Source organism: Aspergillus eucalypticola (genome assembly GCF_003184535.1).
Source record: "Aspergillus eucalypticola CBS 122712 chromosome Unknown BO83scaffold_20, whole genome shotgun sequence".
NCBI lineage: Eukaryota > Fungi > Ascomycota > Eurotiomycetes > Eurotiales > Aspergillaceae > Aspergillus > Aspergillus eucalypticola.
This window is the reverse complement of record NW_020290294.1, coordinates 82,643-99,390: the sequence shown is the minus strand read 5'-3', so window position 1 is coordinate 99,390 and position 16,748 is coordinate 82,643. Positions and strand designations below refer to the sequence as shown.

General features: G+C 49.9%; 6 protein-coding genes across 6 annotated transcripts; 5 read left to right on the top strand and 1 right to left on the bottom strand.

The window, feature by feature from the left end:
- Positions 1 to 91: 91 nt before the first annotated feature.
- On the top strand, positions 92 to 1,553 carry BO83DRAFT_429078 (UbiD family decarboxylase; the record flags this gene model as incomplete). The annotated part of the gene is made up of 6 exons (XM_025535435.1): positions 92 to 183; positions 253 to 319; positions 389 to 541; positions 597 to 658; positions 711 to 1,008; positions 1,077 to 1,553. 6 exons carry the CDS (start codon positions 92 to 94, stop codon positions 1,551 to 1,553), a joined length of 1,149 nt encoding a protein of 382 aa, XP_025385848.1.
- A 2,776-nt stretch (positions 1,554 to 4,329) lies between these two features.
- On the bottom strand, positions 4,330 to 6,139 carry BO83DRAFT_365019 (multidomain presynaptic cytomatrix related protein). Its single transcript, XM_025529654.1, has 7 exons — positions 5,891 to 6,139; positions 5,770 to 5,845; positions 5,703 to 5,712; positions 5,460 to 5,653; positions 5,357 to 5,413; positions 4,606 to 5,301; positions 4,330 to 4,557 (listed from the first exon to the last, which is right to left on the bottom strand). Exons 1-7 carry the CDS (start codon positions 5,978 to 5,980, stop codon positions 4,418 to 4,420), a joined length of 1,263 nt encoding a protein of 420 aa, XP_025385847.1. The 5' UTR covers positions 5,981 to 6,139; the 3' UTR covers positions 4,330 to 4,417.
- Positions 6,140 to 6,644: 505 nt separating this feature from the next.
- Positions 6,645 to 8,735, top strand: BO83DRAFT_418817 (norsolorinic acid reductase). The gene is made up of 5 exons (XM_025534843.1): positions 6,645 to 7,089; positions 7,145 to 7,231; positions 7,290 to 7,370; positions 7,436 to 8,003; positions 8,074 to 8,735. The coding sequence occupies exons 1-5, from the start codon at positions 6,971 to 6,973 to the stop codon at positions 8,362 to 8,364; spliced, it is 1,146 nt and encodes a 381-aa protein (XP_025385846.1). The 5' UTR covers positions 6,645 to 6,970; the 3' UTR covers positions 8,365 to 8,735.
- Positions 8,736 to 9,074: 339 nt separating this feature from the next.
- BO83DRAFT_365016 (uncharacterized protein) lies at positions 9,075 to 11,442 on the top strand (the record flags this gene model as incomplete). The annotated part of the gene is made up of 3 exons (XM_025529653.1): positions 9,075 to 9,188; positions 9,244 to 9,507; positions 9,571 to 11,442. The coding sequence occupies 3 exons, from the start codon at positions 9,075 to 9,077 to the stop codon at positions 11,440 to 11,442; spliced, it is 2,250 nt and encodes a 749-aa protein (XP_025385845.1).
- A 749-nt stretch (positions 11,443 to 12,191) lies between these two features.
- BO83DRAFT_418815 (phosphopantothenate--cysteine ligase CAB2) lies at positions 12,192 to 13,686 on the top strand (the record flags this gene model as incomplete). Its single annotated transcript, XM_025534842.1, has 2 exons — positions 12,192 to 12,375; positions 12,425 to 13,686. The coding sequence occupies 2 exons, from the start codon at positions 12,192 to 12,194 to the stop codon at positions 13,474 to 13,476; spliced, it is 1,236 nt and encodes a 411-aa protein (XP_025385844.1). The 3' UTR covers positions 13,477 to 13,686.
- Positions 13,687 to 14,703: 1,017 nt separating this feature from the next.
- Positions 14,704 to 16,090, top strand: BO83DRAFT_317878 (glycosyltransferase family 31 protein; the record flags this gene model as incomplete). Its single annotated transcript, XM_025527721.1, has 2 exons — positions 14,704 to 15,705; positions 15,773 to 16,090. The coding sequence occupies 2 exons, from the start codon at positions 14,704 to 14,706 to the stop codon at positions 16,088 to 16,090; spliced, it is 1,320 nt and encodes a 439-aa protein (XP_025385843.1).
- Positions 16,091 to 16,748: the final 658 nt, after the last annotated feature.

Below are 16,748 nucleotides of genomic sequence, written 5' to 3'. Positions count from 1 at the left end.
AGTTCATAAACAGGCACCCCGTACTTTAGATTCAGAACAGTCTTGCGACCATGACTTTGTTGCTTCTCGTTGCGCTCCCATAGAACTCATCATGGCCAACGACGGTGGCGGCAGTCCTCATGATCTGGTCGTGCAGACCTGGATCATGTACAGCATTGCTATTCTGCTGTTCCTGGTGAGACTGTATGTACACCTTTTTGTTGTTCATAGATAGCCTATTTTCCGTGGACATTACCAGTAACAACAATACAGGTTTGCCCGCTACAAGCGACTCGGATTTCGATTCCAGGTCGAAGATTACCTTATGGTGGTCGCTGTGGTAGGTTGCATGCACTGCACTGTGTCATACCTTCGGCCATGTGTTAACGCGCTCTGTTTGTGGTCGCAGGGATTCTACACGGCATTCGCAGTTACCAACATTGAAATCATCGAAGGAGGAGGTAGCAATTTGTATGAACCTGCGAGTTTGTACTACAGTTTCTCAGCCTCCGAGATTGCTGCAAGAGTCAAAGGTTCCAAGATCGAGTTCGCTTCGGAGAATGTATGTTTGCTTCCCCATTCTAGGTCAGCAAAGCCTAACACGATGTTCGAAACAGTGCCAGCTCTGCACCATCTATTCTCTCAAGGCTTGCATGCTGTTGGTACACTTCCGACTAACGTAGGTGCAATCTCAAAGTCAACACTGAGCAACTGCTGACGCACACTTTCAGGTCGAACTTATGGCAGCACCGCCTGGTTAAAATCATCGCCGGATACACCCTTATCGGCTGGATCGCCACGGAGCTGGTGCTGTTCCTGAACTGTCGCCCCCTGTCCGGATATTGGACGCTCCCGCCACCTCATAAGGAGTGCAGCACCTACTTTCGCTATGAAGTGGTACAATGCGTCTTCAACATCAGTTCCGATATTTTCATTCTCTGCGTCATACTACCGATGTTCATCCGCGCAAAAATGCCCTGGAAGACCAAGTTACCCGTGATCGTGGTCTTCTCCATGGCTATTGTGGTGGTGCGTTACTGCCCGAGTTGGCTTTGGCCCCCCGGACTAGTCGCTAACTTGCATCTTCTGCCCCCCAGATCGCCTGTGCCATCATTTCCAAATACTTCACATTCCACAATATCTACGACGATAGCTACCAATTCTGGTACCTCCGGGAGGCATCGATCGGCATGTACGTGGCGAACTTGCCATTCGTCTGGAGCCTCGCGAGATCGACACTCACCTTCCTGCGAACGAGTCAGTACACCAACAAAGGCCGATACAACGAAGCCCAATACGGAACCGACCAGGCTTCGAATGCACGGTGGAAATCAGGGGTGCATTCTCGCTCGACTCGCAACATGCCTACCATCTACGATACTCGAACCGGACGCGCGGACGGAATAACGCGCACCGAAAGTGAAGAGAACATAATTGAAATGGGTGGGGTGGGACATGTCACCAACAAATCGACCGCATCGACTGGTAGCGACAACACAGAGTGGGCTCAGGCGAATGGACATGATGACTTCATCATCAGGAAGACGACGGAAATTGTCATTCAGAAGGACTGATCAGCCCATGATTTTCCTATGGATCGTCTCGACAGCCGATGAGCAGTCGCTATGACCTTGAGTCCCTCCCAGGAAGGCAGTCGCCTTTCCTCTCCGGGGCCGCGGAGACAAGACCCCTGAATCGCCCACAACAGCCTCACGAAACAACACCCTCTTATCTCGATGCCAGGATTTGACCCCTTCAGGCTCCAGCGATCGCGAAGAGTTCGTGCAGCGCAATTGCCAACAACCCCGCTGTATCTGAAGCACAGTGACGTTTCTCAGCACCACTGGGGCCCCGATCATCCAAACCACGCGGGGCCCGCATCCACGTTCCATCGATTGTCTCCGATCACTTTGAGCAAGTGAAAGGTAGATCAGTCCCACCGTCACAGCTACCCGCCCAGCCACGGCCGTCGGATTTAGGTAATCAACTACACTACTGTGTCCACGGCCCCACCAGGGATGATAGTACACGTAATGTATGGACTACCGAGTTGCCTACTCAGTCTTCACGATTCTTCTGTTGGAAAGGACCTTCAGGCACGGAGCTGAGGCGGGCTTACACCCCCGTTTTCGGCCGGGGGGAATTCTAGCGATCGGCCGGCCACAAGGTTCTCACCTGGTTGTGGTGGTCGGTGCTGTGGCTCCCCCTCAATCTCCCTCACTTTCTTTCCGATGAAACATTTAAAATCCGAATCGGACGAGACGAACCTCATCATGTATCAATTTCCCTATGTTTCTTGTATATATTACTTTTGATGACCCTACATAATCATACCTAATGATGTGTGAATGACATATAATACTATTTATTCCCTGTTTCTTTGAGGCTGTGCAATCAACAACACCTCGATCCCATCCCCCTGACATAAAATCCAAAGTTGGTTGCACTGGCTTCAGCTGAAAGTCCCAAACTCTGCCAAGCCGGAGCGGGTCGTAGTCGGGTTCGGCTACAAACCTACACCAAACAAACACTCTTAGTGGTTCTCTCTGACAGACTCCGACGCCTCCCAAGGAACCTTGGCGATACACCCACAAAGGCTTATTTCAATTCCAGCTTAGTGTCCGCTGTTCATGTCTGCCTTTCTATGGCATGATCCGAGTCAATTCCGAATTCAACCATCCCTTGTCGGAATCAAAATCTCGGAAGAACTCAACGGCAGATATTTATAAAATCTGTTCTCTCTGCAGGATCGCTAGTAGCTGGTGAAAACATCAAATGCTAGTTAGTGGGTAAATCGGGCAGTGCGTAAAACACAACACAAAACACAAGAGTCCTCGCACTAATACACACTCGTCGATTTCAACCCGATGCTACTAATTGACTTTTTTTGTTTTGTTATAAACTTTATCATTGACTTCAGGCTGTGCCGTGCTGTGCTGTGCTATGCTGTGCTTGCTCTGTATGGATGGATTATCTCTCACAATTTTTCTGTTATGTCCGTGGCCATTCCTCCTACCTACTATTATCCATTACTATTTTACAGTACTTGAGAGTAGATAGGTAGTAGAACGAAGGATGCATGTAAGTGAGACACTCTTATCTCCAATTAACTTTCCAATTCCAGGGCAGGGGAACGAATCCAAGTATTTTGTACTCCTCGAGACGAACTACTTACTACTTACCCTATATGCCTTCCTACCTCGTATTTAGTACTAGCACAAATTACACTACTATATATCTATCTACTTCGTACTACTGCAGGGGTAGTTGGCTTCGGTACGTTGCTTCCAAACCCCCCCTCTCCCCAAATCATCAATAATAACTGAGTAGTAATATTCCTTTTTCCTCGGCTTTGCTTTTGCCCTAGCCTTGACTTGGGTGGTTTTTGCACACGGAAGTTAAGCGAAGCGAACTACGACCAGGGGTGTGGTGACTGGTGAGATTTTAGATCGGTTCGGTAAATGCGTAGTTAGTTGGGTGGGTGTTAATATAGGAATCACTTGGCGGGGCGAGCTTGGCCGTTGTGATGATGATAGGTGTGGTAGTATTTGAGTACTATGGGTTGGTTTGGGTTTAGTGTGGTCTGTTAGTTTAGTCTAGTAGTTAGTGGGTGTTACTTTGGTGCTGTTGTTGTTGTTGTTGCCTGTGCGTGTTACTAAATTGTTGTTTGGGTTTGGATTTGGGTTTGTTTTGTTCAAGTAACGGATCGGACGGCATTGTTTGTTTGCAGGTTGGCAGGGCGTTTGGGGTGTTTTGGAGTTTTTTGTTGTGTGTTTTGTTTTGGTTTGGTTCTGCTCATGGTGGTGGGTGTATCATACGTTGACAATTATTATTTGTTCAAGTGAGTGTTGCTGGGATATTGTGTGCTGGGTCGTGTATCTTGGTTATAAAGAAGACTAGGCTGGTCACATTTTTTTTACTGATTGTGTTAGTGAGGAGCTTAGTGGGTAGATGTATGAGGGACTAGAAAGCTGCTTGACAGGATATTTTTTTATATTCTTCGTCGAATTTGTATACTAAGTAGTTGAAGTCGGTCCGTGTTGTTTTAGTCTCTATACTAGACGAGACCAATAGTTGAGAACACAACGGTCGGGGATAACTATGCTGGGGTGACAGGCATACAGGAGTCCATATTATGTCCCCATAATGATATTCAGAGCTACTTTTCGTAGTCTTAGGTAGTTGCAGTATAGTTGAACCAATGTTGAGGGGAACATACTATTGCCAAAACAGCCGGGGTCAACAGAAATATATTGTTGAGTTAGATTCGAATGGCAGGTCGGCACCGCCCACCACCCATTCAAATATTAAGTTGTCTCTATTTTCAGATCACAAGCATTATATTAAACTCGAGAATATGAAATATAATGTAATATTATTGAAAGGCTAGCCCCCTTTTCATAGACAATTTGATGGATCGTCCCTGCGCCATTGCAACTTACGAGAACCTATCCTCCGTCCGTCCTAGATATCGACTACGAATCGCCTGACTAATTGTGCTCATGCGACTGGCCATGCCACCGTGCTGAATATTGCTCAAGAGTGCTTCCTCAAGCGCGGACTGCGTGACGCTCGCATCTAGACCAAAAGTCAGTATGTTATCATGCAAACAGAAGAAAACCTCACCATCTAGATCACTAAAGCTGCTCCCCATACTAGGCGTCCCGTCGCTCGCATCTCTCCTTAGCGCCATAGACTGTCGTGGACTAAAATGTGCCAATTCCCCTGTCCGCCTAGGACTCAATGGCCCTCCGCTTTGATTCAACCGTCGCCGTCTCTCAGATTGTGGATGTGCAACTGGGACTCCGGAGCTAGCAGAGCTTGCGGAAGATTCGGTCGTGACTGAAGTTCTGGAGATCATTTGTGCCGATGGGCGTCGATGTGACTCAGAGGCATCCTCAGCGTTCATCCTCAACGTAGCATTCAGATCCTGCCCAGATGCTTCGTGCGACGCCCTTTCAGGTTCTGGCAGGAAAGCAGGGGACTCGTCGTCATCCTCCTCGTCGTACCTCAGGCCAGCCCTATGTGTGGAGAATTTGCCGAAGGGGGGCTTGAATCTTAGACCACGACGACTTCCAAAGGCGTTGTCATCGTCGGATTCAGACTCGGACGAACTAGAGGTTGTGTCATCTTCCAGAGGGGGTGACTTCGGAGCCGGAGGCGCTGCAGCTTGCTCCCGTTTGCCGGCAGATGGTCGACTGGCATAACTTTCTCGTCTAGGCTCTCTTGGCTCTGCAACAGGTGTATCGTTGCGGACTGGTTCCCGGGCAGTTTTAACTTGATTGACGGTAGTTGTTGAGCTGGTGCGTCGGGGAATGGGAGCTAGATTCGACATGATTAGTACAAGACACAGGCATAGAGGCCGAATAAAACTTGCCACGCTGTGGAAGACTATCTTTCTGCTGTGACGAGTGGCGCGACGGAGCTCGAGGGCCTTTGATTGTCAGAAGACTCAAGGAGTATCATCGGAGAGCACTCACCTGCATTTGTGGCACCTTTAGTCTGTTGAGCCAGCGCCGTGCTACCCGACACCGAACCAGGAGCAGGAGATGTAGACGTTGACTGTGTGGTGGGCACTCTACTCATCTGTGCACGTACTTGTGACAGCTGCCGATCGTAGAGCCATGCTGCCTGTTGAAGCAGAAACTGCAATGTCACATCGAAATGATCTGCCCTACAGAGTTGATCAGCGATGCCTCAACACTCGATAAGGCCAATCCTACAGTGCTTTCCCTGTGGTATCGTCAGCATTCTGAATCTCATCAGATCATCATTAGGCAACATTATTACAGTCTAAATCATCTCCCTTTGAAGGACGCGAGAGAATATTCCAGAGAGCCTGGTCTTTGGCAGCGTTCCATTCCACCTGTCTGGTCAGCGAGATGGAGATCAGTTGACTAGCGGCACTTACTGGAGGAGGATCCACAAAGTCACCCCTGGGGAAGGGAAGGCGAATAAACACGGTGAACTTGGTGTCTCCAGACTGATTGAAGGACGTCATCGCGGACTCGTATCTGCGTACGTAAAACTACTTAAATACCCCAGAAAGTACACGTCAACCAGCAGAGAAAATAAAACAGATAAACTTTGCTGCTATTTGGAAGTTAGCATAGTGGATGCGGGTTGAGTGTGATGAATGCGGAGGATTGACGAGGTGTCACGCCTCCCCCGTCAGGGTCGGTGCGTTGCGATAACAGTTCGGCTTATCGAACTGCAATATGGGCTAAATTCTGCTATTCCCACCCTATTGCCACGGCTCCATCCATATATTCACGTGACATCCGCCTCACAAGGTTGCCTCTTTCCTAGTTGGGAAGAGGCAGCCTTATCGATGGTAACTCGCCCGGTAAGTACACTTCGAGGCATAAAGAGTACTTACTGTTGGAATATGTGAAACTGGGGTTGATTGGGCATGGGTGAGTTAGTCGGACAGCAGTTGATGACCTCTCAATCTTCCCACCCAAAAAGATATATAATGCAGCATGATAGGATTCCTTATAAGTGTGGTTTGACCAACAGAACATGTGAGCTATATGCATGCGTTATTATGAGATCTCGAGAGCGTATTGTAGGAGCAGTGTATACCAAAAGCTTCTATAAAAGCCTCTTCCCGCCCCACCGGACAGGGTCAAGGTCTTGGCGCAATTTTGGCCAAGTCAATGTCAGCAGACTAGAATCCAACAGATCCTAGGCAGCCTAATAACTATAGTACGTCAGTGCTTCAGCCTACTGCATACTTCGCAATAGGTAGCCGATGCGTCGTCACTGGCAATATCCAAGCGTCTTTGGGATGGATGCAGTCTGACAATGCGAGCAATGACGCGTTCAGGTTTGCAGCCTACACAACATGCAAGTCGGAGTTGAATGGATGTATCTGCTTCATAGACCGGCATGATAAATAACATATAAGGAGGACCAGTGCCCCAACCTCTCGACTCATCTTCATCATTTAAAATCGGTTTCTCACCTCTACTGCATCAGTATAGCAACAATGGCTGGTCCCGTCCCAAAACCAGAGTGCCTCCTGGGCTTCCACCAGGTCTTGTCACCCACTGCTGGGATCAAGGTGTCTCCGCTATGTCTGGGCACTATAAACTTTGGAACAAACTGGTATGTCTGTCCTGTTGCTTAAAAATTGGACAAACGTCTCTCTGACATCTTGCAGGGAACCATACATGGGTGAATGCAGCAAGGATGTATCCTTGGCAATCTTGGATACCTTTTTCGACCACGGTGGAAACTTTATCGACACGTACGTTCAAAAATTACCCACTGATTCTTCCTATGAGCGACAGGCTTATGCTCCTTAGTGCCAATGTATACCAGGACGGACAATCCGAAACATGGATTGGAGAATGGATGAAGAAGCGTGGGAATCGAGACCAGATGGTGTAAGTATACACCCACCACTATCTGATTGCTACATTTCAGTATGCCCTGATATTGGAAATGGCAGCATCGCAACCAAATACACGACCGGCTTCCGCCGCACACACGTATCCACTGAGCCCATCCAATCGAACTTCGTCGGAAATTCAGTGAAATCCATGAACCTATCCGTCAAGAACAGCCTTGAAAAGCTTCAGACTGACTACATTGACATTCTTTACGTGCATTGGTGGGATTTCACCACCAGCGTGGAGGAAGTCATGCATGGTCTCAACGCACTCGTCTCGGCCGGAAAGGTCCTCTACTTGGGCGTCTCCGGAACTCCGGCTTGGCTAGTAGTCAAGGCAAATGCATACGCGCGCGCAAACGGACTCAGACCGTTCTCTGTTTACCAGGGCAAATGGAATGCCGGATTCAGAGATCTAGAAAAGGAGATTGTGCCTATGTGTCGCGACCAAGGGATGGCAATCGCACCTTTTGCAGTGCTAGGCCAAGCGAAGTTCAGACCCGCAGAGCAGCGCAACGCAGACTATAAGAGCTCTGGACGAGCGGCGCTCCGGGTTGAGGAGGATGACAAGGTTTCTGATGTGTTGGAGGCTGTTGCCAAACGGAATGAGACAAGTCTTTGTGCTATTGTGAGCTTCACCCTTATACATACCTACTGCGCCACGTATATAAGCCGCCTAACTAATGTTTCAAACTCAGGCTCTCGCATGGGTCCGCTTCAAGGCACCTTACGTCTTCCCCATTATTGGACAACGGAGTGTAGCGCACATGAAAGCCAACATTGAAGCTCTGAGCCTCGATCTCTCGAAGGAGGATATGGATGAAATTGATAAGGCCATTGAATTCAATCCTGCCTTCCCACTTGACTACCTCCTCGCCGGCAATTTCAGTACTGCGTTTACCGCAGCAGATGTTCAATTGACGCAGTGGACCGCGCATATCGATGCTCCTACTCCTGTGATGCCGGTCAGACCGCGTAAGAATCTGTGAATTGACATGAGGGGTCGTTGTGGGTGCTTCATCCGCTGTTGATGCCATAGGGGGAGGATAGAATCGCTGTTTTTATGGGGGCTATAGGAGCTGCATGAGCCAAATTTCTTGGGTAGTTGAGCCAACAGAGTTGGATGTTGTCTAGACGATTTCGAGTTCAGTCTACATGGTAGCATCTTAGTGCATATATTTCCCACATCTGAGAAGACACTTTTCAAGAAAGGGGTGCCCTCTGAGAAAGTGTGGTTCTATGGGTAACCGATTGTATATGACCATAACCTGCGCAATTGCCCTTTCTCTAACAACAAGCATATTCAAGATTCTCTATCAGTACTTAGTCTCTTGCTCCTGCATCTCCTAGTAGGTGGCACGCTACGAATACCTCATGTTGTTGACTATCAAGATATAATGAAGAGGACACTGATTCTTTTTGATTATGGAATTCTATATGTGGTTGCGTATCCCAAAATATCGTCCACAATTCACTGTGGAAAATTTGTGCTTTGTCTTTCACTGTTGACAGCTACGCCCAATATGGCATTCAGAATTCATTGGAAGCCACATGCCCTGGGAAAAGGTCGTTTCTGGTCAAGCCTTGCCCCCACGAGTTCTCTCTCGCTCCCTTTCTTTCATTCCCAATTTATCTTGAGTTGGTCCACGTTCAGACTCAACGCAAGAGCCTTCGACTTCCCACCGGCTCAACCGTCAACATGGCTATCGAAGAAGGTGAAAGCGGTCCTAAGCATCTCAATAGCTCTGAGTTGCTCAAGAAGATTGACAAGCTGAGAGAGAAAAACATTGGAAAGCATGTTCCTCTTCCTCAGGTAAGATTTTATAACCAGCAAAAAGAGTCTACAAGAGGTACTAATCTTCATCAAGTTGGTTGTTGTTGGAGACCAGAGTTCTGGAAAGTCCTCTCTTCTGGCAAGCCTGACCAAGATTCCATTTCCTCGTGATTTGGAACTTTGTACCCGTTATGCCACGCAGATAACCTCCCGGCGTGAGGAGGATTCCTCTGTTGAAATTATTATTATCCCTGCCCTGGACGCATCCAGGGAGCACAGGGCAAAGGTACAGGGCTTTAAGAGGACCCTCAGAGGCACCGAAGACTTTCGCTCGGAATTTCCAGCAATCCTGAAAGAGGTTCGGATAGTCCAGTTCAACTTACGTTTACTATTCTCTGACAAAAGCTAACATGTTGAGCAGGTCGACGAGTGTATGGGCATACGTACTGACCTTTCGTCTAAGGAAGGATCGGTCTTCAGCAAAGACGTGCTCCGGATCGAGCTGTGCGGGCCCGAAGAGGACTACCTGACTGTCATAGATGTGCCGGGAATCTTCAGAGACCCGACGGCGGGCATTACGACTGAGAGTGATATCGAGCTAGTTCGAAACATGGTCAAGAACTATATCAAAGATGCTCGCACGGTGATCTTGGCTGTGCTCCCAAGCAACGTCGATCTTGCTACCCAGGAGATCCTCAAGCTGGCCAAAGATTATGATGGAAATGGAGAGCGCACGCTTGGTGTGCTAACCAAACCCGACCTGGTGATCGAGCAAAGCGTCAAGGCAGCTTTGTGCTCACTGGTCCTGGGACACAAGAGACCGCTGACACTTGGCTATTACTTGGTCAGAAACCAGGGCTCAGATCAAGACACTTCTTTCAGTGGTGAGGAAGGAGAAAGAATGTTTGACAGCCAGCCTTGGAATACCTTGCCGAGAGACCGTATTGGCATCCAGGCCCTAAGAGAACGCCTGGGAGAACTCCTGAGCGAAGTTACGGAGCGCGAATTCCCTGAACTTCGCAAGGATATCAAAAACCAGATTGATAGATGCCAGCAAGATCTGGAACTCCTGGGCCCTGCACGCCAAACTGAACAGGAACAGCGAGCGTTCTTGAGTGGTATAGCTCGCCAGTTTCAGAGCCTCGCACAAGCTGCACGTGATGCCCATTATACAGAAAATGAAGCATTTGTAGAGAGTGACCTCCGGCTTATCACTCACATTGTCAATTTTTCTGATAAATTCAGCTCAACTTTCCAGGCCAAAGCACATCTTTTGCCATTCGACTGCCCTACCTCAGATGCAGTTGACAAGAGACAACCATACAACGACATGAACAACAATCCGCACGGGAAGGGCCGCCATAAAAACTGCCCAAGGGGGAAACCCGACATGCATGCCCAGATGGCAGCCGGGGATCGCTTTTCCCTGGCTCAGCATGTAAACGAAAGCCGTGAAGGCCTTGACCCTAACAACTTCCCTGAGTTAGAGCAGATTGTCAGCCGCGTGGAGGGCACCCAGGATCCCAAAGGGGATATCAAAGCCTGGATTGAAAAGTTACATGCTGAGTCTCGAGGTCTTGATCTCGGGACCTTTGGAAACAACATTCTCTGCAATGCTTTCAAGGAGCAGACCGGCAAATGGGAAGCCATGACCCGCGGACACGTGAGTAATGTCATCATGGTAGTTCACCGTTTTTTGAGTACGGCATTGGGAAAGATTTGCGGGAGCAAACAGCTCTATCACAAGATTTGGTCCAGCATTCTCGATGACCTTCTACAAAGATACAAGAATGCCATGTCCCAGGCGATGTTCCTTCTGTCCGTTGAGAGAAACCGCCGACCATATACGCTAAACAATAATTTCAGCCATACCCTCCAGAAACTGCGCAGTGCCCGTGTTGCTCAGGCATTAGAGGACAATGCCAGAAATATGAATGATACTTGGTCAAACGCAGAAATAAAGGTGGTCGATCTGGATGCTGTCAAGAAGTCTGCGAGCGACCAGGGGAATGTGGAACATATCACAGGGGAAATCCATGACATCCTGTGGTCCTACTATCAAGTCGCACGCGAAAGATTTGTGGACAATGTTCACATGCAGGCAATCGAGCATTGTCTCCTGACTGGCCCTGAGAGCCCCCTCGAAGTGTTTAGTCAGGAATGGGTACTCAATCTAGAGGCGGATGAGCTGGGAGCAATCGCGGGCGAATCGCAAGCGATTAAAGCCCGGCGTACCAACCTGAAGCAAAAGATGGAGGATTTGAAGGCTGCTCTACAAACCTTGAAGTTCTGAGATTGTGATATTGTGATCTTTGATGTTCTTTTATGCTAACATTTCTGTTCCTATGCGAGCTACCATGCAGTAACAGTAATAATACTCGCAACATTATGATCTGACAATGCTATTTGACCTAGTGATGCACAACAGAGAAAGGGGAGACTTGTATCCGGATGGATGAAAGAGGAATGAACCGAGAACCGGGGATGGTGCGTCATAAGCCGAAGGCGGTGAACTGCCCCTCCCGGTGAGAAGGAAAAGTAGAAGTTCACCAACAACATTCCACAAGACCATCTGAACCAATCTATCTATCTGCAGAAAGCCAAATCTGTAAATTGCTTTGGTCATTGCGAAATTGTCATCAGTGCGTGCTAACCAGTTGGGAAAAAGCTAATCCCTCAGCATACAGGTGGCGGGCTGGCATTTCACCAGTCGCGATACTTATCGCACCCCGTGCTCCGAACTACCCGGCATATGTCAGAATACACCAAAACACCAAGACTTCGATCTTTCTCCTGAATTCCCTCCCGTTCTTTGTTGTCGATCGCCTGTCCTCTGGCTGCAACACGCAGATTGCTTTTGCAGAGCTGTCGTGGTTCCCAGATCCTCTCCATCGCTCACCTTTCCGCACCGACCCTTTGTCTCATCCCCGCCTTTGCCTGCACTGATGCAGTAGAACTCTTTGAACGCATTGATAGATAAAATCTGCTGGACATACATACATCTCAGTCGCATAACAGTGAACAATTGCTATACCTTTCAGTATGACATCTGCTCCGACGCCAGAGATGACGCCCGCCGAGGCCGAGTCGGTCTACTTCAACAACTACCCCCCGCCCAAAGCCCTCCCGAAGCATGAAGCCCTCGCTCGAGCCTTTGTCGATTACCACGCCCAAGCGAACCGACGCCTTGTCCTGGTGACATCGGGGGGCACCACCGTTCCTCTTGGTTCGTGGGATGGCTCGTGCACGTGAGAAAGATTCTGACCGTTGTACAGAGAACCAGACTGTTCGCTTCATTGACAACTTCAGCGCGGGCACGCGAGGTGCTGTGTCGGCAGAATACTTTCTCCAGGAGGGATATGCAGTGATTTTCCTACATCGGCAATTCAGTCTGTTGCCATACTCGCGGCATTACAGCCACTCGACCAATTGCTTTCTGGATTTCATGGATGAGGAGGAACCGGTGCCTGATGCCACAGAAACCAACGAGTCGGATCACCGACCGATCAAGGTGCGCAGTGAGTACCAGGACCAAATGCGCGATGTCTTGCGAAAGTATCGTTATGCGAAGCGGAACAACCTCCTGCTCCTACTTCCGTTCACTACCGTCTCGGAGTACCTCTTCGAACTACGGTCGCTGGCTCAGCTCATGAAGCCATTGGGCCCCAACGCCCTGTTCTACCTGGCCGCTGCCGTCAGCGATTTCTTTATCCCCAGCGACCGCATGTCTGAGCACAAGATCCAGTCGTCGGAGCTGCCGGACCATTTGACCAAGGACCAGGCTGTTGGCTCGTCGGACATTTACACGGGCGGGATTGAGCCGCAACCGTCGTCTCATAGTAAGAAATTGATCATTGATCTGGACCCTGTTCCGAAGTTCTTACATCGGTTGGTGAATGGGTGGGCGCCGGATGGCAGTATGATTGTGTCGTTTAAACTTGAAACGGACCCCAACCTGCTCGTATACAAGGCGCAGACGGCACTCCAGCGGTATGCACACCATCTGGTGATTGGTAACCTGTTGACCACACGCAAATGGGAGGTGGTGTTCGTGACCCCGGACCCCCCGCACGAGCGCTGGATCCGGGTGCCGAAGTCGCGGCGCAGCAAGAGCATTTCTGGCAGTGAGGCGCAGGTTGGTTTGGCCGAAGCCAAGCGGGCGGGCGAATCCACCCAGGCAGAAACCGGTGGGGGCGGGCAGAGTCAGAGACCGTTGGAAGACGAGGCCATCATCTCGGCTGAGGGAGTGGAGATCGAAAGTTTGATCATCCCTGAGTTGGTCAAGTTGCATTCGACCAAAATTGCTCAACACAATGCCAAGTCCTAGACATGGATATTTTAGGTCGAGACACTCAAAGTGTGGCGTGCGAGAGGAAGGAGTTTCAAGTGAGCGTTTCTGGAAGCATGACGAATGGAGCTAAACTTGAGGCAGGAGGGTCTTCTCCAGCTAGATTAATTAGGGTCCTTCACTCGTTTTTACTGTGTAAGCCGGAAGTTTTCTGTATAGTTAGCGTAGCAGATGAATTAACTACCGTGTTTCAACCACCATGTTCAAGATGTAACAGTACGTAGTTAGTGCTGCTGTCAGATTTAAACAATCAGTCCGTTCAAAGGGGCCAAATGCCGGGTTTGAGGTGAACCAAACAACCACACCCACACACACATTCCGCCCCTCCCTCATCCATTGTGGGAATCTCCTATGTTCATCCCTCTTCCTCCCCTCTCCTCCTCCTCCCCCCCCCCCCCCCCCCCCCTTAACGCCAGAAACAGCATGATGATGTGATTGATCGACTGAGAGTTTGATTTTGATCCTCTCACCAAAGATGGAGCAACTTCGGAAGTTCTTCAACTTCTGACAGCTTCACCGGTTGACGGGTCTCGTCAGGGGCGGGTTTCAGGTTTGCAGCTCCTCAGCAATCCATGGTTAGGCGCCGCGAAGACCCCCAAGCTAAGCGATGGATCAAGCTCCATTCTCCAGTCAGACGCTGCCATTCCGATGCTAACGCGTCATCGATAGCTTAGGAGCCCTCCAGATCGCCGGCCAGCGTGGGCCGATCTTCGCCCGTCTACGTGCCTTCCTACGTCGCCATCTCCACGCCCTCTTGTCTCTCCGAACAATAATAATAACCATAACGTGCCTGGTGTCGATCTCGGGGATTTGCTTCCTCGATCTTTTTCCCCTGTTGCTCTTTACTCCTCCGCCTCCTCCTCCTCCTCCTTTCTCTCCTGTTCCTCCCTCTCCCCTCCACCGCCAGGGGACTCCGATCCCTTTCTCTCAGCCTCCTCCGTTCCTGCTTCTCCCCAGGAATTTCCCCGCCGGCAAATAACGACCGAGTGCTCTTCACCCGAAATATTCTGCATTGTTGACGCACAGTGACGACGAAAGATGCATTGACACCTTGTATCAGTCTGGAGGATTACTCAATAATAATTTTTCTTTTGCTTGTTTCAAGACTTTTTTGCATTCAGCGTCTCGATCCCGCTCCGCTGCAGGTCGGCGACCGCTTCCATCCCAGCCTTTTCGATCTCCCCCTCACCGCGCGCTCCCATAAAAATGGCAATCCGTCGATTTCGTCGCATCACCATCCTCGCCTCCCTCCTGGGTGTATTCCTCCTCTACCACTTTCTCTCCATCCGCCCGGAGCTCTACACCCGCGGCGCTACCCAGCTCCGCACTCCGCAGAGCACCCCGCAGAGCGCTCCAAGTGAGCCGCCCGAATGCCCCCCTCTCGAGGGGATCGAAGATGTCCTGGTGGTCATGAAGACAGGTGTCACCGAAGCCCTCGACAAAGTCCCGGTTCACTTCCAGACAACCCTGCGCTGCGTCCCGAACTATATCATCTTCTCGGATTTCGAAGAAGAAATCGAAGGCGTCAAAATCCATGACGCTCTCCGCACTATGGACAGCACTGTCCGAGACACCGTTGCCGACTTCGACCTCTACAACCGTCTCCGCGAACAAGGTCGCGCCGGTCTCGAATCGGCCGACTTCGCTGATGAGGCTAACTCGAATATCGGCAAGCCCAACAACCCGGGCTGGAAGCTCGACAAATGGAAATTCCTTCCCATGGTGCAACAAGCCCTCACCTACAAGAATAACGCCAAATGGTATGTCTTCATGGAGGCAGATACCTATTTCTCGTGGCCGACGCTCCTCGAATGGCTCTCGCATTTCGATCCTAAAGAACCCCACTACATCGGCACAGAGACCCAGATCGCAGACGTCATCTTTGCGCATGGCGGCTCCGGCTTCGTTGTCTCCAACCCCGCTATGCAACTCGCCTCGAACGAGTACGCGACCCGCACCGTAGAACTGAACGAGTACACCGACTGGCACTGGGCTGGCGACTGTGTCTTGGGCAAGGTTCTCGCTGACGCCGGTGTCCCCTTACGCTACTCATGGCCGATCCTCCAGAACTCCAACGTCGGCGAGCTGGATGAGTTCGCCAAGGGATTCTACCGCAAGCCATGGTGCTACCCCGCAGTAGCATTCCACCACCTGACATCCCACGAGATCCAGGATCTCTACGAGTTCGAGAAACGCCGACGTCGACAGGTAAGCCCAACCCCCATACTCCCGTAACCAGCATACCCCTGCTAACATACAACCCCTCCACATCCAGGCCACCAGCAACATCCTCCTCCACCGCGATGTCTTCAAAGAACTCATCTACCCTGAACTCTCCAACGTCCGCGACAGCTGGGACAACCTTTCCGACGAGGAACACCCCAAAATCACCGACTTCCACGAATGCAAAACCCTCTGCTCCAGCTCTCGAAGCTGCGCGCAATTCGTCATGCGCGACGGCATCTGCTTCACGGGCGAAACGCCCCGACTGGGCGTCAGGAACCCGACAGCCCGATCTGGCTGGATCCTCAGCACGGTCGACCACATGATGGACAACGCACCGCGCTGTCCTCATCCTGACTTTGGACTCTGAGCGTGTTTCCCCCTTCTTGAAATTCGCGGGACGAATATTCCCTTTACCATCATTTTTCCTTCTTCCTCAAAGAACCAAAAAACACACAACAATCAGAATTCTGATTCATGTGTGTTGTATAACCATGGGCTTGCTTGATTTGATTGATTGACTGATTAAGTATGCTACTAGCCCAGTAGCATGCAGCGTTGATTGCATCGCATCGGCATACGTATATGTAAATGTATACGCGATGCTGAAATGGCGTTTAGGAGAGGAGTCGGTGACCTTTTCTATTCCACTTTATCTTATCTTGAGCATCTGCTTTTCTTCCCTGCATCAATACCACGGCGTCTGGGACTGTCGGTACTTTCGTTTCTAATTTTCTGTACTTCACTTGACTTGACTTGTGTGTCTGCGTTCAAAGCCCGCATGGAAGCTAGCGTATATATGCTAGGTTGTCACAGGTGTTTAGCTAGACTGAATCGGAAAGATTATGAGATCAAAGCTAGTTGTGGCTCGTATGTTCAAGTATGGGTTTGGCAGAGTAGCTACGCGCCTTGGAGATTTACTGGATTTAGAATTATCTTGAAGGCACTCTTGTGGAATCGAGCTGGCTACTTTTGAATAACCGTACCTACAACGGTTGGAATAACAGCAATAATAACCTCTCATAGCG

Excerpts from the sequence above, each read along its gene's own strand:
- BO83DRAFT_418817 (XM_025534843.1), top strand. The coding sequence starts at position 6,971 with ATGGCTGGTCCCGTCCCAAAACCAGAGTGCCTCCTGGGCTTCCACCAG. Across the intron at positions 7,232-7,289 it reads GGTGGAAACTTTATCGACAC|TGCCAATGTATACCAGGACG; the intron begins GTACGTTCAAAA and ends TATGCTCCTTAG. Across the intron at positions 7,371-7,435 it reads GGGAATCGAGACCAGATGGT|CATCGCAACCAAATACACGA; the intron begins GTAAGTATACAC and ends TGGAAATGGCAG.
- BO83DRAFT_365019 (XM_025529654.1), bottom strand. The coding sequence starts at position 5,980 with ATGACGTCCTTCAATCAGTCTGGAGACACCAAGTTCACCGTGTTTATT. Across the intron at positions 5,302-5,356 it reads AGATAGTCTTCCACAGCGTG|CTCCCATTCCCCGACGCACC; the intron begins GCAAGTTTTATT and ends TGTCGAATCTAG. Across the intron at positions 4,558-4,605 it reads CAGCTTTAGTGATCTAGATG|ATGCGAGCGTCACGCAGTCC; the intron begins GTGAGGTTTTCT and ends CTTTTGGTCTAG.